This window comes from Protopterus annectens, chromosome 2.part1 (genome assembly GCF_019279795.1).
Source record: "Protopterus annectens isolate FY-2018-M chromosome 2.part1, PAN1.0, whole genome shotgun sequence".
Taxonomy (NCBI): Eukaryota; Metazoa; Chordata; order Ceratodontiformes; family Protopteridae; genus Protopterus; species Protopterus annectens.
This window is the reverse complement of record NC_056729.1, coordinates 45,605,330-45,630,654: the sequence shown is the minus strand read 5'-3', so window position 1 is coordinate 45,630,654 and position 25,325 is coordinate 45,605,330. Positions and strand designations below refer to the sequence as shown.

At 42.1% G+C, this 25,325-nt stretch overlaps 1 protein-coding gene across 2 annotated transcripts in view; it reads left to right on the top strand.

The window, feature by feature from the left end:
* The window catches only part of LOC122793959 (alpha-2-macroglobulin-like protein 1), a 621,161-nt gene extending 596,109 nt beyond the window's left edge, over nucleotides 1-25,052 (top strand). For both annotated transcript variants that reach the window (XM_044062013.1, XM_044062014.1), the window contains 2 exons: nucleotides 17,970-18,011; nucleotides 24,887-25,052. In XM_044062013.1, the coding sequence (XP_043917948.1) occupies nucleotides 17,970-18,011; nucleotides 24,887-24,894 (50 nt within the window). In that variant the 3' untranslated portion in view covers nucleotides 24,895-25,052. The remainder of the gene's footprint in view (nucleotides 1-17,969; nucleotides 18,012-24,886) is intronic.
* The last annotated feature ends 273 nt before the right edge of the window (nucleotides 25,053-25,325 follow it).

Sequence of the window (25,325 nt, the reverse complement as noted above, 5' to 3'; positions counted from 1 at the left end):
TATGCTACACTCCTCTTTAAACCCTTCTGTCCATCTCTGTCTTCCTTAGTCTCCATCTACATCCCATCCCAGACCCTCTGTACTTCTAACCAACAATTACTTGATATCTACCACCCAAAAAGGTCAGTAGGCAAACTACAAACACTCCCTTGCCCATGATTTGAACAAACTTCCCCTTGACTTGCATTCAATCTCCCACACCTCATACTTTAAAATGCGTCTCCTATGCATTTGCATAATTTTATACAAACAAAACATTTTTATTGTTGACCTATTGTAAAATTGTTACCTAGCTTCTTTTTAATGCAACTTTAACTTTATGCATGTAACCCAGCATATGTGAATCTTTTTGCTACAACTGCTATATCAGTATTGTCTAAAATTGTACTTGTTTAAAATGTGCTACTGGAGCTTTTCTCCTCAGGTCTCCACTGAAGATAGGCCACAAGCCCAGCTGGACAAACTCTGTTAACAAATGTCAATAAATAGAGACATGGAAGAGCTCTCTGATCATGTGGCTCAGGCAGATATGACCCTAGTCCTGAGTAGCATCCTGCCTTTGTCCAGAATACCACAGTATAAGGACAAAATGATTGACTCCAATTGAATGACACCAGAAGCTTGGCCAAATGGGATCCAGTATCTGTCTGCCTGGGAAGACCTGATCGACAAACCACGATGCTTTGCCAGAGATGGTCTGCAAATGTCACTCCTGGGATTCAGGTTACTGGCTAAAGCTCTTGCCACCCCTATAATGCCTTTTTAGGCAAGGTTCAAAGGACAAAACCACCACCGTAACAGATACAAGCATGCAAAATCTGAAGATAATGCTACTTAATGCTAGGAATCTAAACCTCAAACTGCACTCTATTGAGCCACTCCTAAAAATGGAGAACATCTATATCTGTGCAGTAACTGAGACCTGGTTCAATGCTCCAGAGAGCACCCCTGCAATACCAGACTACAACTCTTACCCCACTTTTTGGCCACCAAACCAAGACCGAAACACTAAAGAGGAGGAATGTCCATATTCACCAAGGATATTCACACCTCCAGGCTAGTTGCCCAACACAATGCATTATTTCTCCAGGTGCAACTAACACTAGGTAAGGCTACAATCCAAATTGTAGCTTGCTACAGATCCACCACCATGCCCCAAGATTCACTATGCCTTTCTAAATGTACTGGAAAATATTAAGATACAAACGCCCTAATACTGGGTGATTTTAAACTACCCTGCCATTAACTGGGAAAACTACTCTGATACAAATACCTTTTCCCCAACTGTTCTTGGAATTCATAAATTCCAATACCCTGGATCAACTAATCCATTGTCCCCACCAAGAGTCTCCAATATCCTAGACCAGGTCATTACCAACATGCATGATAGATGCTCCACACCAGTGGTCACCCCCTCATTGGTCAGGTCTGACCATAAGCAAATCGCCCTTTACATCCACATCCCACCCCCAGTAAGGAAACCTCCGTAAAATAACTTCTCCAAAGCCAACTTCATGCTACTGAAGTCAGAAGTGACAAACGTCATGACACCCATGCAGACGGGATCTGAAAGTTTGACTGAATCCTACACTAAGGCACTGTACGAGCACATCCACTCTTGTATGAATTATGCCATCCCCAATAGAACCAAGTTACAACTGCTGAATCCTACACAAATGTAGTCTATAAGGACATCCACTCGTGCATGAATCGTGCTATCCCAAACAGAACCAAGACACACTCCTCCAAAAAAAGAAGCCAATCTGGTGGTCCCCTGCCATAAACAAACTATACAACAGAAGGAAAAAACTGTTGCAGAAAGGAGGAAAATCCCAAGATGCAAAAAAACTCCCTTACCGGCCTCCATAAGAAGCTGAGATCCCTCATAAAATCTTACAAAGCTAGTTACGAAAATAAAATTGCCAAAGATTCTGAAGACAACCACAAGACATTCTATAGTTGTCAATCTAAATGGCAATGCTCAGATCTGCTCTGAGCTAAAACAGAATGGCATTAAATATACTGATCCCAAGGATCTTGCCAATATCCTGGAATATCAATTTAGTGCCAACTTCACCCCCCCCTCTCACCCCCTAAAGGGCCCATCTCAATACCGAAAGATTGTCAAATTCCGGTAATCATGGCCACACAGGTAGAAACCGCATTCTCCAAAGCTAAGAATACAGCATCCATAGGACCAAATGACATCCTGGGCTGTATACTACATGGAACTACAAAATGAACTGGCACCTCACCTAAGTGTTATGTTTAATCATAGCCTCACCTCAGGCTTTGTGCCCACTGTGTGGCACACAGCTACAGTTATCCCACTCCACAAGGAGGGGATCCACCTTGGATCGTGGGAACTACTGTCCCATCAGTCCGACAAGCCTGATCTGCAAGGGCATGGAACGCATTATCATGGAACTTATAAACCGACATTGGCAACCTTCAATCACTGGACCCCACCCAGTTTGAGTCCGTGAAGGGCCAGTCTTGCCTCCTGAACCTGATTGACTTCTTGCAAATCAGTCTCCAGATCTGTGAACATGGGTAAGTTGGTCCACACAACTATCTGTATCTCGCCAAGGCCTTTGACACCATCCCCCACTCTGGAATCATAGATAAACTTACTAAGCTGGGCATGAATCCCTACGTCACTTGATGGGTTTCCAACTGGCTTACTGACAGAACCCAGATTGTAAAAGTAGCAGACTCCTCCAAATCCAGCTCCAGACAAGTGAAGTACCTCAGTGTTCAGTCCTGGGACCGCTTTTGTTTGGCATCTACTCTGAAGTACAGGCCAACACTTAGGACCTCTGGCTCACAAAGTTTGCAGATTACTTCAAACTGGGAGCCATTATTGAATCCACAAATAATGTGGATATTGTACAAAAGGACCAGAGCCTTGGGCCTAAGCTTAATGCCAACAAATGTATAGTTATCCCCTTTGGGGAAAAAAACGTGTACCCATGAATTACTACATAGGTGGCAGTACACTAAACAGTGTGATAAGAGACTTGGGGACACAGGTGGACAGTGGTCTCACCTTTGATAACCACATCACCACAATAGTCAGGAAATCCTGTGTGGCACACCATCACGAAGGGCTTTTCATCCAGAAAAAAGGTCGTTGTCCCACTGTACTCATCCCTAATTAGACCGATTTATAGAGTACAACGCCCTGTTTGGTATGTACCTCAAGACATCTGCAACAGCTGGAAAGGTTGCAGAAATACCTCACTAAAAGAATCACAGCCCTAAAGCAGATGCCCTATGCTGCCAGTCTAAAAAAAAAACTCCAGCTATACTGTGGCATATTGTCTACTCAGAGGTGATCTCTGCTTAACATACAAGGCCATGTGAAACCCAGAGCTGTTAGACATGCTCCACTTAAAAAAAAAAAAAAAAAAATCTCGATCCCTCAGCCACATGCTCCAGGGATCTAAACCTTTATCACAATAAACATGCTGGAGGGATAGGTTTCTGACCCAGAGACTCCCCATACTCTGGAATAGACTGCCCATACATGTCAAGCAGTGCGCCTCCTTGGCTCTCTTCAAAAGGAACCTTGACTATTGGATGGGAGATAGGAAATTCACCCCGGGATCATGTCAGTCGCCCTGCTAGACAAGGGATCCAGGGAAGTAAATATTGTGAGAAGAAATAGTGAAGGGTCACCACTGGGGATACTTGTCTGACCACAAAGACTAGAAACTGGCACAGGCCATACAGCTGTCTGTGGATGTAGTCTTAAACTGGTGTCAAGTTCTGAGGAACATCACACCCATATGTCCCTTAAATACCAGTAACAGCTCTAGAGCATAGGTCATGTGTCAGCTGTACAGGGCAAGAGGAAGGTGCCCAAGCTTTGTTATACTAGCTGGTGTCAAACCTGCCAACATCTTGGAGCAAGACATCTGGACAAAGCTGTAAATGGGGGACAACGGCCCAAAAATAGGGGCACTTTTTTTAAATATTGCTCTTACAGACTTGGAAAGCTGATAGAAAAGTATTGTTTGCATTATCATACATTTTCAGAAGGGCATGGAGTCCGAAACCTCAAATGTCTAATTTTCTAACTTTAATACTCAGTGACTTGGCAATGATGTGCCAGAAAACCAGAAGTTTGAGATGCAGAGGTGAAAAATCTGTACAGTTTGAGAGCTATGGCTGGTAGTATGGTACTGCTGACAGGATACTTGCAGTAAAATTGACCAAATGAAGGCATTCTTGGAACGTACACTTGGATGTTTGGAAATTCTTTCATAATGGGACAAATAGGCACTTTTGCACTTCCCCCAGTGCATGCCATTTAATCCAGCAACAAGTGCTGTACTATCATTGTAAAGTCTCCTGTGATTCATACTGGAAATGACCAAAAAAAATCATTAGTTACTGCAAATCTTTACACAATATAGAACTGGCTACAAAATACAGCATTTGTTCCCTTAAGATACAGCAATCAATATGTATGCTGGAGGGAACCCTTGTAATGGGAAGCAAACTGGCACAACAGTATTATCTTTGACTCCTTGTACAACAAAATCAGTGGTGCAGTATTCTATTTTGACAGCTATAAATTTTGGATAAATGGGTAAAATGTAAGTGTAGGAAGAGTATATCCTGCCTAATTCACTCCATGCTTTTCCAAGTCTCTCTAACCCCCATTTTATACACTGGGACAGGTTGCCATGTCAGCTGTCTCCATCTCAGTGCCAGTCTTAAACATGCCTGACTGTCTCAGTTCTTTTCTCACACGGCCTTGTTTCCTCTTGTCTTCCTCCTGTCTGTCCCAAATCTTCACCAGAATGCCTTCTGCTGTTCTGCGCATGTACCAAAATAGTAATCCGTTCTTTGACTTTGTCTGCAATTGGAACTACTATAGCTTCTGCTTTGGTGTCCTCACTTTCTGTACTGCAATGTGCATCCTACCACCTGTCTTGGGCACTTCACCTCCATAACCTCTTGCTTCCTCAGCTGCTTTGCTTTTACTGCCCAAGTTTCTGTACCATACAGCAGTACTGGTCACATCACTGTTTTGTACACCTTATTTTTCAGCATCTTTATCATTCTTCTGTCATACATTATCCCAGACCCACTGCCAGTGGGCTGCAGCTCTGATTCTAGCTTTGACCACTTTAAGACTTCCCTTCTTAACCCACCCCTCCCAGATCTTGAGCCATTTAACCTATTCACTACTTTCCCTACTATCTCAGTTCTCCGCTGCTTATTTCCCCCCATTTGCTGCCATTTTCTCATCTGTACTCCTTTTCAACACACATGCCTTCAGTGTTTTCCATTTCTCTGTCCTTTGAAGTTCTTGCTCAGTCTGGCTGGAATGCTACATTGTCTGCACACAGCAACTTTGTTGACCTGTCTCCTCTGACCTATTAATGTGGTCCGTCTCCAGTATGAACAGCAGTAGGCTCGGATCTGAGCCCTGATGCACACCCACTCCCACTGGGACTCCCTCAAGAGTCCAAGCACCATTCGTACTTGAGTCATTGCATCTTTGATAGAATTGCTGCAAGCTATGTACAGTGTTTGTGGAACTTTGAACCATCATAAGACCTCCCAAATCCGATTTCTTGACCTTGTAATATGCTTTTTCTAAGTCTAGGAATGCCCAGTGGGAGACTCTAGCTTCTCAGCCATCTAACTCGCTGTAAATATAGCATCAGTTGTGCTGCATCCTTATCTGAATCTGAACTGCTAATCTCCCATTTTAGTTTCTACTACTCTGCATAACATTTATCACCCAGAAAATGTACCTAACACTTTAGTCATAGGTGACTCTATAGTCTGGCACACTGATGTCCCTCTCACCAGGTTGAATAAGGAGAAAATTACAGTCAGCTGCCTGTCGGGTGCCAGGATCCACCACATAACGCATGCACTCGCGTCACTCCACAACAAGTACAAATATGACTGTCGTTGTCCATGTTGGAGTGAGTGACTTGAGACTTACCTCCCTGGACTACATGAAAAGAGACATAGAAGAGCTCTCGGATCATGTGGCCCAGGCAGGTATGACCCTAGCCCTGAGTAGCATCCTGCCTTCGCCCAGAGTGATACCACAATATAAGGATAAAATGATTGACTTCAACAATTGGCTAAGCTTATGGTGTCATTCAAAGGGGATCCAGTATCTGTCTGCCTGGGATGACATGATTGACAGACCACGATGCTTTGGCAGAGATGGTCTGCACCTGTCACCCCTGGGATTCAGGTTACTGGCTAAGGCTCTTGCCACCCCTATAGTGCCTTTTTTAGGCAAACTTCAAAGGACAAAACCACCACCGTAACAGGTACAAGCATGCAAAATCTGAAGGTAATGCTACTCAATGCTAGAAGTCTAAACCTCAAAATGCACTCTCTTGAGGCACTCCTAAAAATGGAGAACATTGACATCTGTGCAGTAACAGAGACCTGGTTCAAGGCTCCAGAGAGCACCCCTGCAATACCAGGCTACAACTCTTAACTTTTCAGCCACCAAACCAGGACCGAAACACTAAAGGTGGAGGTGTCAATATTCACCAAGGATATTCACACCACCAGGCTAGTTGCCCAACGCAATGTGTCTGAAATTCTCCAAGTGCAACTAACACTAGTTAAGACTGCAATCCAAATTGTAGCTTGCTACAGATCCCCCACCATACCCCAAGATTCTCACTACACCTTTCTAAACATACTGGAAAATATTAAGATGGAACCAAACACCCTAATACTGGGTGATTTTAACTACCCTGCCATTAACTGGGAAAACTACTCGTGTCCCAACACCTTTGCGCAATGGTTCTTGGAATTCATAAATTCCAACGCCCTGGATCAATAATCCATAGTCCCACCAGGGGCTCCAATATCCTAGACCTGGTCATTACCAACATGGGAAATCAATGCTCCATACCTATGGTCACCCCCTCGTTAGTCAGGTCTGACCATAAGCTAATCACCCTTAACAGCCGCATCCCACCCCCACCCCCCAGTAAAGAAACCACCATAAACTTCTCCAAAGCCAATTTTATGCTACTCCAGTTAGATGTGACAAACTTCATGACACCCATGCAGACGGGAACTGAAAGTTCAACTGCTGAATCCTACACTAAGGCACTGTACGAGCACATCCACTCGTGCATGAATCGTGCCATCCCAAATAGAACCAAAATGCTCTCATCCAAAAAAAGGAAGCCAATCTGGTGGTCCCCTGCCATAAACAAACTTTACAACAAAAGGAAGAAACTTTTGTGGAAAAGAGGAAAATCCCAGGATGCAAAAAACTCCCTTACTAGCCTCAGTAAGAAACCGAGATGCCTCATAAAATCCTCCAAAGCTAGTTACGAAAATAAAATTGCCAAAGATTCCAAAGACAACCACAAAGCATTCTATAACTGTCAAGAATCTAAATGGCAATGCTCAAATCTGCTCTGAGCTAAAACAGAATGGCATTAAATATACTGATCCGAAGGATATTGCCAATATCCTGGTAGATCGATTCAGTGCCAACTTCACCCCCCTCTCACCCCCTAAATGGCCCATCTCAATACCGGAAGATTGCCAAATTCCAGTAATAACGGCCACACAGGTACAAAACGCACTCTCTAAAGCCAAGAATACAGCATCCATGGGACCAGATGACATCCCGGGCTGTGTACTACATGAACTACAATATGAACTGGCACCTCACCTAAGTGTCATGTTTAATCATAGCCTCACCTCAGGTTTCGTGCCCACTGAGTGGCACAGAGCTACAGTTATCCCAGCCCACAAGGGGGGATCCACCTTGGATCCCAGAAACTACCATCCCATCAGTCTGACGAGCCTTATCTGCAAGGTTATAGAGCGTATTATCATGGAACTTATAAACAAAGACATCGGCAACCTTCAAACACTGGACCCCACCCAGTCTGGGTTTGTGAAGGGCCGATCTTGTCTCCTGAACCTGATTGACTTCTTTGAATCAGTCTCCAGAGCCATGGACAAGGGTAAGGTGGTCCACACAGCCTATCTAGACCTTGCCAAGGCCTTTGACACCATCCCCCACTCTGGAATCATAGATAAACTTACTAAGTTGGGCATTAATCCCTATGTCACCCAATGGGTTGCTAAATGGCTTACTGATAGAACCCACACTGTAAAAGTAGCCAACTCCAAATCCAGCTCCAGACAAGTGGAGTACCTCAGGGTTCAGTCCTGGGGCCGCTCTTGTTTGGCATCTACTTCTCTGAAGTACAGGTCAACACTAAGGGACTCTGGCTAACAAAGTTTGCAGATGAATGCAAACTGGGAGCCATTACTGAATCCCCAAATGATGTGGATACTCTACAAAAGGGCCTTACAGAAACAGATGCTTGGTGCCAGAGTCATGGGCTCAAGCTCAATGCCAAGAAATGTATCGTTATCCTCTTTGGGGAAAAAAACCTGTATCCATGAATTACCATATAGGTGGCAGTACACTAAACACAAAGTGTGATAAGTGACTTAGGGACACAGGTGGACAGTGGTCCCGCCTTCGATAACCACATCGTCACAACAGTCAGGAAATCCTATGTGGCACACCTCATCATGAAGGGCTTTTCATCCAGAAAAAAAGGAGGTCATTGTCCCACTGTACTCATCCCTCATTAGACCCATTATAGAATACAACGCCCCATTTGGTATGTACCTCTCAAGACATCTGCAACAACTGGAAAGGCCTCAGAAATACCTCACTAAAAGAATCACAGGCCTAAAGCAGATGCCCTACGCTGACCGCCTTAAACTCCAGCTATACTCTGTCGCATATCGTCTACTCTGAGGCGATCTCTGCTTAACATACAAGGCCATGTCAAACCCAGACCTGTTGGATATGCTACACTTAAAGAAATCCCAATCCCTCAGAGCTACACGCTCCAGGGATCTAAACCTTGTCATCACAATAAACAAAACATGCTGGAGGGATAGGTTCCTGACCCAGAGACTCCCCAGACTCTGGAATAGATTGCCCATACATGTCAAGCAGAGTGCCTCTTTGGACCTCTTCAAGAGGAACCTAGACGATTGGATGGGAGAAAGGAAATTCACCCCAGGGATCACGTCAGTCGCCCTGCTAGACAGGGGTCCAGGAAAGTAAATAATGTGGGAAGAAATAGCCAGGGAATTGTTATGGCTAGGCTTGTACAGGCCCTAGGGCTGATAGCCCTGGGAAGGGTTCATAGGTTGGTACTAGGCTTTCCTGCGTGTGATAGGAGTTTCATAACTGGACAGTACAGAGTTATCCATGTCACCTTAGTTCTTGTACACTGGCACCTGTATGTTCTCCAGTCGTCTGGGGTGTGCCTTTCTCTTCATACTGCTGAGTGTACCCTCAGGAGCCATTTCTTCATCTCGACAAACACCTTCATATCTACTGTGATCTCATCTGAGCTTGCTGCTTCCCCTGAGTAGTCCTTTTACTAGGTTGGGCTCCTCTTTCACTGTAGGCTGCATCTGATCTTGGGCAGTACAACTTCATTTTCTTTATTTGGTTTTCTTCATTCAGAAGCTGCTGAAGTACTCCATCTTTTGTCTTGTGAGCAGGTTGTTGCTGGCATCCTTATGAAGGGTGTCCTTTACTCTTTGTCTTTGAATTGCATTCTGATAGTTTCTTTGTGGCATTTACTGCTTCACTTTCCAGAAGCTGGCAGTGCCTCTGCCTTGTTCTTTGCTATTGCATCTCCTCTTAGCCCCTTTGTTAGCAAACTGGTATTCATTCCTAGCCTGGTTTCTCTTCTACCTCCCACTTTTTCCTGCATGCCTTTCTTTTGGTGAATTCCTGGACTTCTGCCTTCCACTAAAAGCTTTTCTTGTATACCTTATTTCTTTAACTGGCCTGGTCATTTGTTCAATAGACCACACAAATGCTGCTTTGAGGCACTGCTGTTCATCAACTCTCCTATTTCTACCTCTTCCAGAGGCGCTTTCTCTCTCCAGTCAACTTTCAGGTTTTCAGCCTGGTCTTTGTCCTTGGAGCCTTCTCTAACCACTGCTTGCAGCTAATTGTGACAACCAGTGGTTATGACAAACTGGAGTGATGTTGCAGTCACTGATTCTACCCCAGTGCCTTTTTACTAGGATGAACTCTACCAGTCTCGCATGTTGCCTACTCTTTATTTGTATATAGGTTCATAGTAGTTTACTAGGCTACCACAAAGGCCTTTTTAAGCTTGGCTATGCATCCCAAATCTGTCAAGTTCTGATGCCCAATGTAAGGAGGGGCCTTTGAAATGAATGATTTACAGGTTGCCTGTGTCCATTGAAAAAATGGGTGCCAAACCAGGGATGAATTTCCTGTTCCCCATACAATTGTCCAAGTTGCACTTGAATTGGGTTAGGGAGGAACTCTGCTTAACGTGGATGGGGGGAGCCTGTTCCATAGACGGGGATGTCTATGGGATACATGCCTGTCCTCCAGCAGGTCTTATAACACAGGAAAGGTTTAAGTCTTTAGAACTGGTAATTCTGGTGCTGTATGTTTTGTGGATATGCAGGGAGGTGCATCAGAATGGGGTTTGACAATGCCCTGTATGCCAGTCGTAGATCTCTCCTCAAAAGCCTGTAGATGGAATACAGGGATAGGCCTTGGTGGTCTGCATAGGACTTGAGCTTATATTCTTTGTTGGGAACCTCTGTGGATGTTCCAGTTGGATATGCCTGGTTAGGTACATACAAAAGGAGGCATTGTACTCAATGATAGGTCTAATGAATTCCACATACAACGGAACAATAACTTCCTTGAGCTTAGATGCCATACCTTTGTTTATAAGTTACAAAACCTAGAATGATTTCCTCACTATGTAGACATGTGATGGTCAAAGGCTAGATTACTGTGTCCCTAAGTGACTACTGAGTCTGTTCTAAAAGTGTGTTGTCAATATGATAGTTACCAGGTATGGATGACTTCCCAAAGGATTCTATTACGCATTTCTTGGCATTTTTAGTCCTTGGCTCTGACACCAGATGTTTGTCAGCCCCTCCTGGAGAACATTTGTCAATGTGGGATTCGGTGACTGTACCTAATTTGCAGTCATCTGCAAATTTTCAGCCAGAGACCACTGACATTGGCCTTGACTTCTGAGAAGCAAATGCCAAAAAGGAGTGATCCAAGGACTGATCCTAGAGGGACTCCCCACTTGTGACTAGCCTATTTGTAAAGGTGGACTCAAATTCAAACTTCCTGAGTTCTCTCAGCCAGTTTGCTATCTACTGGGTGACGTGCGTTTGTACCTAACCTCTTAAGTTTGTCAATGCCTGAGTGGGGAGTATTGTTGATTGCCTTGGCCAGGTCAAGGTAGGCAGTGTGAACTATTCCCTCATCCATTGCTTTGCTTTGGTTACCTTCTCAAGTCCAGAAGGTTGAGTAGGCATGATCTGCCCCTGACCCAACCAAACTGAGTTGGGTCTAGTATCTGGAGGTTTACTATATCTCTATTGATCATATCCATGATTCTTTCCATGGCTTTACATACAAGATTAGTGAGACTTATGGGCCTGTAGTTTCCAGGGTCTGTAGATGGGATCACCTTTTGTGCAGAGGGATGACTGTTGCCACTGTCCATTCATGTGGCATGAAGCCTTGGATGCTACAGTAAAATAGCAATTCCTGAGGCCCTGATAGTTCATTTCATTCTGTTTAGAAGGTATCCTGCAGTATTGTTTGGACCCATTGATGCACTGTTCTTGGTCTTGCAGCATTAAGGACCTGTTCCTAGTAATAGTAAGGGGAGTTGCATTTGATGGTATTTCTTGAGGGAAGGTTGAGGAGGGGAGAAGGGTAAAGCTGGAGGCTGGAGCCAGGAGTTTTTTTTATATCTTCTGGGTCAGTATAGGTGGCTCCATTTACAGTGAGCTCTGCACACAACTGTCCATTGCCTTTGAGGTTGTGAACATAGTTGATGCTTTGTGATCCTCCTTGGCCTGGGAGGCCAAACTTATTGGCTTTGGTAAACTTTTTGTCCTCTGAGTTTACTTTTATCCTGCTGGGTGCAGCATCTCCTAATGTTTGCCATGATTTTCTTCTGTTATACAGCCTATTGATTTTGTGATTCCACCAGGGTGGCTTGTTTTGAGTTTTTACTTCCTGGTGGGTGCAGCTGCCTCTGCAGCTATTAACATGCTTGTACAGGGTGTCTAACAGTTCTGCATATTCAGCAGTGTTCTCAGGGTTTATGGGGACTAGACATTTTGACAGGTTATCACTTAATAGCAGGTGGTTAGCCTTAAGAGTAGTTCCTAAATATTCTGGGTTTAGCTGGGGGGTCTAGGTTTTATTTTAACTTCAAAAGAGACTATTCTGGTCTGACCTTACCAGGAAGACATTACAGTAGGGGGTGTGTAGCACTCTTCCATATTAGTGAGGACCAGATCCAGTATGGTTGCATCCCTAGTTCATGTATTGACAATCGGTCCAAGACATTTGTTTATAAAATTCAGGAATCTGTGCATCTACATTTGGCGTCTACCCCACTGTTAAGTGGGATTCCTATAAGTCACCCATGAATATGGTACTGGGTTGGATGGTTAGTGTTTCTGAGTTTAAATACATGGTATGGGTTTCCTGGGTCATAGAGGGGGACCTATAGCTTGCAAGGAAGTGGTATTGGATTTTGCCTTTGAACATGGAGCAGCTCAAATGCATTGTCCTGTTTTGACCAGCCTTGAAGTATATTTTTGATGTAAATAGACACCTCCACCTTTAGTCTCTGCCTGTGAAGTAGCTGGTCTAAATGTGTGGAAGGCATTATAACCTTGTACTGTTGGTGTGCCGTCCATGGCTTTAAACCAGGTCTCCATGACTGCACAGACATCAGTGTTTAGGGTAGAGAGCTTCCAGGGAGTGGAGTTTTTTTGTTTAGACTCTTAGCATTGAGCAGTATTACCTTTTAGATTTTATTAGGATTGATTTATGTCGGAAGTACTTTCTAAAAAAAAAAAAAGCACTATGGGGGAAGTCACTGTTTTAGCTAATATCTAAAAGCCTAGAGGGGAGACTTGCAACCATCCATAGCAAAGCAGCATGATCTGACAATCTCCTTCCAAGCTGACAAATATTACAACCCCTAGAATACCATGCAGCTCAACTGAAGAAACTCCAGCTGTACTTTATTGCATACTGCCTACTCGGAGGTGATCTCTGCCTGACATACAAGGCAATGTCCAACCCAGAACTGATTGACATGCTCCACCTAAAGAAAACCATATCTCCTCTAGCCACACACTCTAGGGATCTAAACCTCACCACAATAAATAGGATGTGCTGGAGGGATAGATTCCTGTCCCAGAGACTTCCCATGCTCTGGAACAAGATTCCAATCTATATTAGAGCTCCTCACTAAACACTCAGAGAAACCTTGATGAGTGGATGGGAAACAGGAAGTTTACCCCGAGGATCTCTTCAGTGGCTCTGCTGAACAGACACAGGGAACTAATCTAAGGGGGTGGTGAAAGCAAACACATTCTGGCTAGGCTTATAAATACCTTTGGGCAGATAGGTTCATAGGTAGGTACTAGGCTATCAGCAGTTTCCAGGAAATGTACCTGTGCTCCTTCTCTCACCAGGAGAAAGTGAGCACTAATCCCAAGAGAACTACTGGGAGACTGAATCTGTGCTGTCAACTGATGGTCTTGCAATAGATGTTTAAAGGTAATATGGAAAAAAAATGGGTTAGCATCCCAAACACTGCAGTGTGCACTAAGCAGTTGGATATTAAAGGGGGTGACTAGTTTTTAGCTGTTAGCTGTCTGTGGAGAGCCACTAATTTTAACAGCAAGATAGATTGAAAGGGGGTGAGCGCTTGTTTGTATCCTAGTACTATGGAATATTGTGAGGTGGCCAATACATTTAAATAGTGATTTCACAAAATTGTGCTTATGCACACCAGCCAGTGGAAGGAAAGAGGAAAGGAAATGTGGTCAAATTGAAGGTTATCCAACTCGCAAGAGACAGCTGTGGCCTCCAAGTTTTAATATGCAATTACAAGCATAATACAATGTAAAGAAAAATCACAGTATACAAAATAGAAAAAAGGCAAAGTAATGCAAGAAATCAAAAGCAAACAACCTTCCCTCACAGCAAGCTGTGGCAGTGTCTAGATGAGCTTTTCCAGTAAAGCTGATCTTTACGGTTTTTTGCTGAACCATGTGTCAGCCACTATCATGCTGTTTGCCAGACAGAGGTCTAAAATGGCCACCTCTTTATTCCTATTGCCCATCTATGTGGACCCCAGGCAGTCGTCCTATCCCTCTGTCCTAATATGTGCATTCAGGTCACTGAATGCTAATTAATGTCCTATTTTATCTAGTAAATCCTGTGACTGCTGTCTGCATTGTTTTCCTCATGATCACAACCCTTCTGTAGATCATGTTGAGATTATGAATACTGCTCTATCATTGCACTGGAGTCAGATTGCCATGAGTCTGTCAGTGGTGTGGTGAATTGCCTCACAGCAAGAGATTCTCTGGTTTGTTTCTTGGCTGGGGTGCCTTTAGTGTGGAGTCTGCATGTCCTCCCTGTTTGTGTGGGTTTCCTATGGGTGCTCTGGCTTCCTCCCACCTTACGAAGACGTGCATTTGGAGTTTCTCCTTGGGCCTCCACTGAAAAGTGGCCTGTTCCAAGTTGGACTTTCCCGGTAAACAAATGTTAACAATAAATCTGACATCCCTCAGTCTTCTGAAGTCTCTCCCTGACCACAATTACCACCCCATTTCTAGTCTGTCCTGTGTAGTAGACTCTGGATCCCAAGTCAAGTGACTTTGCTGCACTATCCATCATGTCTCCTAGATGCACAGGATGTCCTGCCTCATCCTTACCATCGTCATCCATTTCAAAGCCTCAATCTTTCAGTGAACCTACCAAGTTTCAATTCTTGGATCATGTTTGGTAGGTTGATTGGTTTTGCATTCAGCTCCAGCTCAATAGAGCTGTCCAGGTAACCCAAGCTGGGCATTTGGACATCAGTCAGCCAGTAGCTTACTGAACCAGGGTTGATGGGCTTTATGGAAGGCATACACCGGCCAATGTGGGAACATACACCCCACCTACTGTTAGCATGGGTTCCTTCCATATGTCAGAGTAAGCCAGGTTCTGAACCTACTTATCAATGGTAACACTACCCATGCCGATTGGCTTTCAAAATGCTGAAGTTTTTGTTGGCAAAATTACATCCACATGGAACTACCCTGATAGTCATTGAATTGAGACAAATGATGGCAGATTCTATTTCTAGGTTTTATGAAACTATTTTCAAAAGTTTTGAAAGCTCATTTTTGCATTATGATTCTCTGCAAGAGTGTGGTGCAAGTCTGGTAAGGGTTCAGGTGAAGCATTGTCTGAGGTGACAACCCCAATTCAACCATTCCTAGTGTATATTGAAGCATGAGAATTTCTGGCCCAGTACCTATACAGGGAGCTGAATCTGCCCAAAGCCCTTGCTACTACAGAAGACATGAGCTACTAATCTAAATGTATGAGGCAGTAGCAAGGGCAAACCAAGTACTAAAGTGTGGAATACATGAAGAGGAAGGTAATATCCATCTGCCAGGACACTGGACTACAGATGGAATAATGTGTAGTTCTGGAGGGTTTGAAGGGAGAAGTCTTATCGCTGGAAAATGTGGCACTGAATGCCAGCCTAAGGCAATGAAGGGGGTAGAAAAGGCTGCATTGCAGGTTTTATCCTACACTAGCAGATGGCATATGGGGTTGGTTCACTCTACATGACTAATGTGAAGTATTGTTTGAGCAGGCTGAAACTGAAGTATGCGGAGGAAAGACACTGTAAAGAGCACAGGAAAGACAGCTAAGGGAATGTTTGGGTGGGATGTTGACCTGTGCTAGCTGTTGCACTTGAGCAGACCTGAGACCATGTCAGTGTTCTAAAATGTGATTCTTTACACTGCCCTGTTTCAGATCTTTTTGCTCTGCATTTTAAACATAACATTGCTTTCCATGCTTTGGGAAAGCTACTTAATGGATCAGTGTGTGATCTATACCTGTCTGTGTGCAAAATAGTGTGCATTTATAATGTGTATGAATGTGTGCATATATGTATATATTGCATATATGGGTTCTGTTCAACTCCTTGACAAGTTGATTCCAACTCTAAAGCTGGAAAATCAGCTAATCGAATGCAGTCTTTTCTGCTGTGCAATATCACGGTACAGAGGGGGATCTAGCTTGGGATTGGTATATGTAGTTAGCAGGAGGTGTTGTGGCACAGTGGGGCTTGTCACCCTGCAAAAAAGTAGGTTGGCTGAATCAGATTCAAGCAAAAAGTTTAGTGTAACAGGTGTTTCAAGTTTTATTACTTTCACTATCCTACACTCTTGGTTTATATCAAATCAACTTTTTGGTAAGTCGATCATATGATTTCTGCCATATGAAGTTAGACTTACCAAAAAGTTGAAATGTTTGAGATTGCAGTTTAGTGGGACCACGGCATTTGCCCTTTTTACTAGGGTTTGATCCAAGTTGGTATAATTTGCACATTTACACATCACATAATTAACAGTATTAAAGGCTCTTACAAAAGATACCCAATTATACTGAGTAAAATTAATACGAATAAAAAAGGCAGGATGTGATCAAAGCAGCAAGGCTTTCAGGAGCAGCCACAGTCATTAAAACAAGCAGAAGTACTCAAGATATAAAGGACCAGTCACAATGAAAGGTTAATGATAAAATGGAACAGGTGAATACTGAATACAATAGTTTCAATCACAGAAATATAATAGTTGGATAGTTTCTCACAAATATAATACAGTTGTATAGTTTCTCACAAATGCAGAAAACTATTCTCACTAAATGTTCCTGACTAAAGAATTCCTGTTCCCTGACTACTTACTAAAAAAGGCAAGCTGATGTGTGCAAGTGTCTTACTACAACAAAAGCCAAGATGTCTGTGTGGATGAGAGAGGCATCCTGTCAGATTCTAAAGTACTGCTGCGAGGGTTCCAAAGAAACCAGATGCTGGCTAGAGGATATCCCCTATGGCTGACTCTGGTACAATACACACTGCTTTGCTAAGATCTGTGGCAGCATCTGTTTCAAACTTTCCACCCTTCCAGGGGTTTCTAAACATTTGATCAGTTACAGCAATGCAACCTAATATATATGCATACATTTTCTGTCTAGCAGGACCTACTGTTGCATTTTTATCAAAAGTAACTTTAGAAATATATTACCAACTGTACAAATCAGGATAGTTAAATAATGTAAAATTATTTTACAAAATTTCCAGATAGCTATGCTGACATGTACACATGCATTGCTCTACTCTCCCTGGCACAGAGATAGCACTTCCTCATAACATTACTGCAAATATGACAATATTACTCAAGGCTACTGTAACAAGGACTACATTGGTGATGGAAATGGGTTAGAAAATGTAGGTAGATTTAGCAGAATGTAGATTAATTTGGCGGTAAACTAGCAGCATTATTTTTGTGTGGTGCCAGAAATCTGACTTTGTTGGAAGCAAGTTTGAGCCCACCCAAATCTGCTTTCAGCACACTGTCACAGCACTTAGACCTCATGGCACAGTATGCTTTTAATGCACGTGCTACAAAAATTGCCATGATTTGTTTCCCTAGCAAAGCATGAGCAATCTGAAGCAGTAATGCACAAAAAACGCATATGCCAAATTGATACTGTTGGCTCTGATGCCCACCTGAAGTGGTCCAAACTGTCATTCTTGGCTGAATTTTTGGTTTGCTTTTTGTACATTGTTGTATCATATGGCCTCTGCATATTTTGGGAGCCAAACTAGGCTAGGCATAGCAAGAGCACCATTAAGACCTGTGCAAGGGTTAAGGGTCAAATAGGGAAAACTGTTGTATATTGCATTCTGATGGGACTCTTGAGGGCAATAATGTGCTATTAAATGGCGCATCTCATTTTAAATGCAGTAATTAAGAAATTATTATGTAGTAATAAACTTGTGCTTTTTTGACAGAGGATCGTGCAGTTGCAACGTACAGTGCACCATGCAGTTCAGGTATGTTTGCTTCACTTCACTTGGGATAAGATAAAGTACTCATTTTGATTAGTGTTGGAGGATTCTGTTATGCCAAGGTCGTGAGGCTGGTACTTGGTTGCTTGGAACATGTTTGCAGTAATCTTTTCTTTTTTTAAACCTTTCATGGCCATCTTTCTCCCAAACATCTATTCCATCCTCCACCAATGCCCCTTTTCTTTACTCTCCTCCAACTACCTCCAACATACTAATCCTTTACTACCCTCCACTACCTTTTAAAACTTTCTCTTGCCCCCTTTCTTCTACTTTTCCTACTGGCTTATTCCTTTACTCCATCTCTCACAGCCAACAACTCATCCTTGCTTTCTCCTCTAACTCTCCATCTATTTACCACCAATGTCCAATTTAAACCACCTTCTCCAATTGTCAGACATTTATTACATTACTTCTTGAATTTGCTCATCTGCCAGCAAATGTATTTTTTACAAATCTTTCATTTATATTTTGTTACAGATCACAGCTCTTACTGTAAATGCTATTTCAGTACCTCCACTAACTTGTGTACAAATACAATTCTTGCAATTATAACTTTTCTTGGAGTATGATTTTTTTACTATGTTAAATGCTATTGTACATTGTTGGAGCTTTTCTCTCTGGGCCTCCGCTGAAAATGTTTTTTTTTATCCAGTCACACTCCCAATGTCAAAGGAAATATGAACAAGAATTACATCATTGAGTTAATTTTGTTCAGCTGAATTTACTAGGGAGTGGAAGCTGAATCTTAAAAGCAAACTGAAGGAGCCGTATCCATGTGGCATAAGGGGATTAAAGCCTTGACTTACACCCCTAATGGCCCAAGTTTAACAGCGAGCTAGTGCTAGGAGGGTTGAAAGATGGGAATGAGCAGCCATTACAATGTCAACCATCCTTGGAGTAAGGGGATGCCTTGACTTTCTGCACTACTGACCCCAAATAGTGGGTTGAGGTGCTGCAAGTGATTGTAGAATCAGGAAGGCATTAAGTGCAAGAGCATACAGAGGCTCCTTCCAGGCTAACCGTGTTTGAGTGATTCCAAGGGGCTGGGCCCTACCCTGAATAGATGGACCACTCTGCTCACTTGATTCTTGTCTCTGTAAGAAATGCATGAGATAAGCTCTTGTGTCCGGTAATATAGAACAAATGAGTTGTGAGGGTTTGTAATGCTCTGAGTCTGACTAAATGGGACTGCTCTCGTCTCCTGAGGAGTGAGACGCATGAGAATAGTTTGGTGGGGACAGAAAAAAATGCAATATCTTGCTCTGTCAGTTGGAGAAATGGGCTACTAGATTTAGTTTTGTACAATTAAATCACTGCTTGACCCTACAGCATACAGGAATGAGGCCCAGCTATGGCCATCAATCCAGACAGTAGAAGATCTGGTTTGGAAAGCGGAATGATGTGGAGCTTGCTCACCTCTCAAAGTGAATTTTGGGTGCATGCAGTAGCATAGCTGTGGTAAGTGCAATTTCCCCAGGTGCAAAGTGACAAGTCATGATCAGCCACCTGTCATACCAGTCGTTCTTTCTAAAAGCTGATATTGCATTTTTGGTTAAGCCTGAGTGCTACAGTGCTCTGTGGTCTAAGCTGTAGCAATTGTTTGCTATAATACAGAAAGTCAGTTTAGAAGTTAAATTAACCAAGACCTGAGCTCTTTAGTGCTCCATGCAGGCAGGGTATAAACTAGTAGCAGTTTACTTGGTTTTAAAAGAAGAAATTATTATTTTTACTTCAGTGTTGTGCAGGAGTGTTACTGCTGGTGTGTGTGCACACTGCCTGCAATCCTTGGGGCAGAACAGATGGTAGCATCTGCACTCAGTAGTGGATGAGGCTATGGAGGTCAACATCAATTAGGGAAGCAGGTAAAGTTCTTGCACCTCCTTACTGCATATCCACTCTGAGGGACCTTGCCGGTGTATGCTTGTGAACAAGCTGTAAATCTTCAAGGAAGAAATCTCTGGCCACCTCTTATGTCCCTACCAAGCCCTCACCTTGTAAAAGAATTAATGGGTGATAGCAACAGCATCTTGATAGGGAACAGAGGTAAAAATATTGCAAAAACAGGTACAATTATACGAAGAAAGGTCCCTGTTTTTTAATGCTGCAACACATTGTTTTCTCTTATGAATCTAGAGATGTATTGCTGCTTTTAAGCCCTTCCCCCTGTGATTCAGTTTTTGGCACACAGTCGAGACTCATTTTAGAGCAACTTGCTGATCACATCAGCAGCTCAAAGTAACTTAAGCTCCATCAGTATATCTGGATTTAGATTCATTGCACATCTATAACATGTCAAAGATAATAGCCATGTTCTGATTGCTAGCTTAAGGATACTTACCACAGATTCATTCTGATTCCTGGGTTAGGTTTGTATACAATGAATAGCTGGGTTTTGATGGACATAATGTTCTGTGGTGCCTAACAATTTGCATAATTACCTTAAAGGTGACTGGGTATGAAGATAGCTTGCAGTATTGGCTATGGATCCGGTGGCTGACTGGAAATCCTGTGCAAGCATGTGGAAGGTGGCACTGATTTAAGGTTGAGCTGCTTTATTTTGGGTTTGGTTCCTTCAGCCTCCATTTGCCTACTGTATGACTGAGTCAGTCCCTTAACCAGGCATCCACAAACAAGGAAAACAGCATTTCAATATAAACCAGTAAAAATCAAACCTAGCAACTCATAGACTTTCCACATGGACCAGGAGAAAAATACTTTAAACAAAACTCAATATAAATGCATTAACGTAGTGTCACAGTTTTCATCCACCATATAAGACTTTCTCAGATGCACTACCACAGTGTTTTCATCCACCATACAAGACTTTCTCAGATGTACTACCACAATGTAAAATCCTTTTAAACACAAACTACCAATAAACTAATAACCAATAACTTAAAATCAATTAAAATGAACATACTTTAAATTGGAAAAACTGTGTGTTCACTTCAGAAGCTCAAAATACTGAAATCTTGAATTTCAGTGTCTCAAGCCCAAGAAGTGGAATCCACAAAACAACGAAAACTAAACTGCAAAATTCAAAACCTCCAATACTGGAAGTTTTTTGAATTTTGCAGTTTTACTGCACCATCCACCACATGTGCACCATCCACCACATGCACATACAATAACTCTACTACATGAAAGCAGGGGGGCAAGCCCCCCTGCACCCCACACCCCCTACTGAAATATTCTCACTCCGAGGTCGCACTACATACACACCACCCCACAAGCTACTTTCTCTTCACACACACATCACAGCAACAAAACACACCGACACACCACAGCCCCTACCCAAACCCCTTAACACACACGCACGCACTTGGATACATAACCATAGTGGAACTTTAGAAGTGCGAAATTCAAAACCTCCGGTATTCGAGGCTTTGAATTTCGCGCTTCTAAACTTTCGCTGTTATGTGGATTCGGTTTCTTGGGCTCTAAATACTGATATTTGAGATTTATATTATATATATATATATATATATATATATATATATATTTACATATATTGCATATTTTATGCATTAATATATAAAATGTGTAGTCATAAAAACATTAAAATTATTAAACTGATGAATGACGGATAAATTAAAATCCATTTATCTGGCTCCCTCAAATGGTCATACTTTTTTACTTGTATGTAATACATTTAATTTTAAAACAAGTTAATTCTACCTGTAAATCAATTTAAAAATGTGAAGAAAATACAACCTAAAATGTTTACATGTAATTAAACGTTTGACCAAGTGAGGGAGCCAGCCAATGAATTTTAATGTGCCTGTCATTCATCTATTGAATAGTTTGTGGTTTTAAAGACACGTATATATTTTATCGGCCCACTTCACATGACAATATCAAATACTGAATTTCATTTGACTGAGACCACAACGCCTAACTTTCAGAATAGTGAAAACTCGTTTGACTGAATCTCATTATACTGAAGGCTTACAATCCTGAGTTTCAAAATACTGAATGTGCTGTTTGAACCATCTCAATGAGTGGATAATGCTGTACCCTACCTACCACTTGTTATAAAGAGCAGCTTTGCATTAAATGTGCTATGCTGCAAAAAGTTTCAGGGTTTTCGAACTACTTTCAACAGACATCTTTAGTATGATAGGCCTCCATAAAAATACATGGTCTAGATCCTCTATGCCATCAGCCTAATATCCATACTTCCTGGAAGTAAATTTCATATATATATATATATATATATATATATATATATATATATATATATATATATATATATATATAAATGGAGAGGCAGGAATGCAGAGGGAAGAGTAGAAAGGACAAAAGTGAGAGGGAAAGAGGGAGGTAGGATGAATGAGGAAGTGAGGGGATGATGAGATGAGGAATGACTAAATATGGATAGAGGTGTGCTGCAGCATTCATGTAATGTGACCCGAGTGCAGCTGTGCTTTGCGTGAAGGAGTTCATCCGATGTTTTTCCACATCTTAAGTGGAGGTCCCATAGTTTGTGCTAGGATGGCAAATGCATGGTTAGTCCACTGAAGTTTAGTTCGAGCTAGTAGGGTGGGTTGATTCTGAGAAACTTGAGATTATTGGTGTGTTTGGGGGGGGGGGGTGGGGGTGGATTGAAAGGTTTGGGGGAAGATGTCAAAGCTTTGAATTAATCCTAGTCTGAAGCCTTTTCTAAAATGTACTGGAGCCACTGAGCTATGGCAAGAGACTGTGGTAATCATTAATGGATGAGTTAGTAATGAACTGACTAGATTTTACTGGAGATGCTTTGCAAGGCAGTGGCATTTTTCTTTGAGGCTGCAGCTATAATTGGTAGTCCATATGCAAGTTTGGTATCCCTTTGTCTATGGCAGCTTTGGCTGGCTTGGATAGAAGAGGTGATGGCCAATTTACTGAGAATGTGACCTTCTGTGCATTTTTGAATGTGTAGTTGAAAGTTGAGATTTGTCTAGCCAAATGCCAAGGTATTTGAAGGATGTGGTGGTTTCTATGGTGGTACATAACTTCTGTAAGGAAGCTGGGTGCTTTGGCTTTTTCTGGTTTTATAGCATTGCTTTAGTTTTTTGAGGTTGAGCATGTTTCTGGCCTTTTAGCTATTGCAAGATTTGGAGGTCAATTGGAGCTGGGTTTGTATAGTTGAAGGGGATTTGTTTGGCCTTCAGATGACTACCATATTATAGAGTAGTAGAGGTATCTGAGGGAGATCGGATGCGAGTTGGATAAATATAGAAAATAGAGGGATTAAAGTGAAACCCTGGGGAACTGAGGAGCTTACAGAGGTGACAGTGCCTACTTTCATTTTGAAGTGTATTGGTGAGGAAATCTACAAATTAAGGTTTTGCATAATCCCTAATGCCTACTTAGGTTCATAGGTAGGTACTAGGCTATTGGCCCTAGAGCCTATATAAGCCTAGCCAAACGGGTACCCTGACTTTCGACACCCAAGAAAATTATTTTCCTGTGCCCCTGTCGAGCAGAGCCACAGAAGTGATCCCCGGGGGTGCATTTCCTACCCAATCAAGATTTTTATTGGAGTGCTAATGAGCTTTGTTTTATATAGATGGTTTGTTCCAGGGTATGGGAAGTCTGACAGGAATCTGTCCCTCCAGCATGTTCTGTTGTGGTGGCAAGGTTTAGGTCCCTAGAGTGTGTAGCTTGGAGGGATTGGAATTTAAGTGGAGCATGTCAAACAGCTCTGGGTTTGACAGCTTTGTAGGTTAGGCAGAGATTGCCTCAGAGTAGGCGATATGTGACTGAGTAAAGCTTGAGTTTTTTGAGACCGTCTGTGTACGGCATCATTTTGAGGCCGGTAATACTTTGTGAGGTATTTCTGTGGCCTTTCCAGTTGTAGATGTCTTGTGGGGTGCATACCAAAAGGGGTGCTAGAACTCATCTGAGTGATGAGTACAGGGGAACAATGACATTTTTTTTTTTCCTGGATGAGAAACATTTTGTGATGAAGTGTGCCATGTAGGATTTCCTGACTACTGTGGCAATGTGATTTATCAAAGGGGAGACTACTGTCCACCTATGTCCCAAGGTCTCCTCACACTTTTGGTGTTAAGTAGACTACCACCTATGTGGTAGTTCATGGGTACTTCAGTTAATTTGTGAAATAGTAAGGTTGGATCAAAGGCTTTAGTGAGGTTAGACTGATCTTGCAAGGTTGCCTTTGTCCATATTGGCTAGGATGTCCTCCAAGTACAGCTGTTATGGTGCTGTCGAGACTAGAATCCTTTTTGCTTCCTGATTAAATTTACAACAGTACCAAATTCTATTTGGTTGTAGATTAGTATCTTTACCTAAAGTGGGAAGTTTTGAAATAAGGCAGTAGTGTGAAGCAGTAGTTGGCTTGAGTAGTTTTGAAATGGGAATGATTATTGCTGTTCTCCATATCTGAGGAATAATGTTTAAGCAGAGGTTGTATGCAAGTGAGAAGAGTGGGAGAGTAAGTCTTTTACAAAGATCAATGAACCAAGGGGCTAGGTTATTTGAGACAGGGGTATTATCTATTTGTATCTGGCCCATTTGTGATTCTATCTCTCTGGTTCTAATTTTTGCCATGATGTTTTGGGGTGCTACCTGATTCATATTTTTAAAAGGTGCCATTTCATACATTAAAAGTCACAATATCCGATTTGGGGACAAGGTTTGGAAGTGCAGCTTTACTCCATAATTTTATTGCTTAGATGCAATATTTGTCTCTCATTGCACACATTTGTCCAGAATGCTGCTGTCACTAGAACAAATATAGTATAAATTATATATAATCCTTACAATGTATATAAACATCATTTTGCAATGTTAAGCATTGAGATTCCTGAATCTTTTTAAATCTCTAATGCATTTGTTTTTTCCTTTTTATATAGGAATCTAGCTTGTTGGATCATTGGAACCTGTGCTAATTCTGTGAATGAAGATTCCAGTAAATGAGCAATAAGTCACCAGTCCTACAAATTTCACTCCAAATGAAAATGTTAGCTTTATATTATTTTTGCTCATTGATATATGTAAAATAAAGTAATATGACTGGTATTTGTGTGTACTTCTGAACATTATTTTCTATTAATTTGCCATCTGCTGACATTACAAGACCTCTTACATTTAAGAATAAGATGCCCTCTATGGGATCAATTCAAATGGCCTAGTTTTGGTTCTGAATATGTTAGACATATGCATGTATCCATTTATAGCTCTTGCTCTGTCCCTTGAGTTGAATTTTGAGGGTTTGGCATGAAGCCTATTTTTAAATTCCAAATTTTTGTATGAATTGCAAAACATATGGTGGCACTACCACATCAACAAATG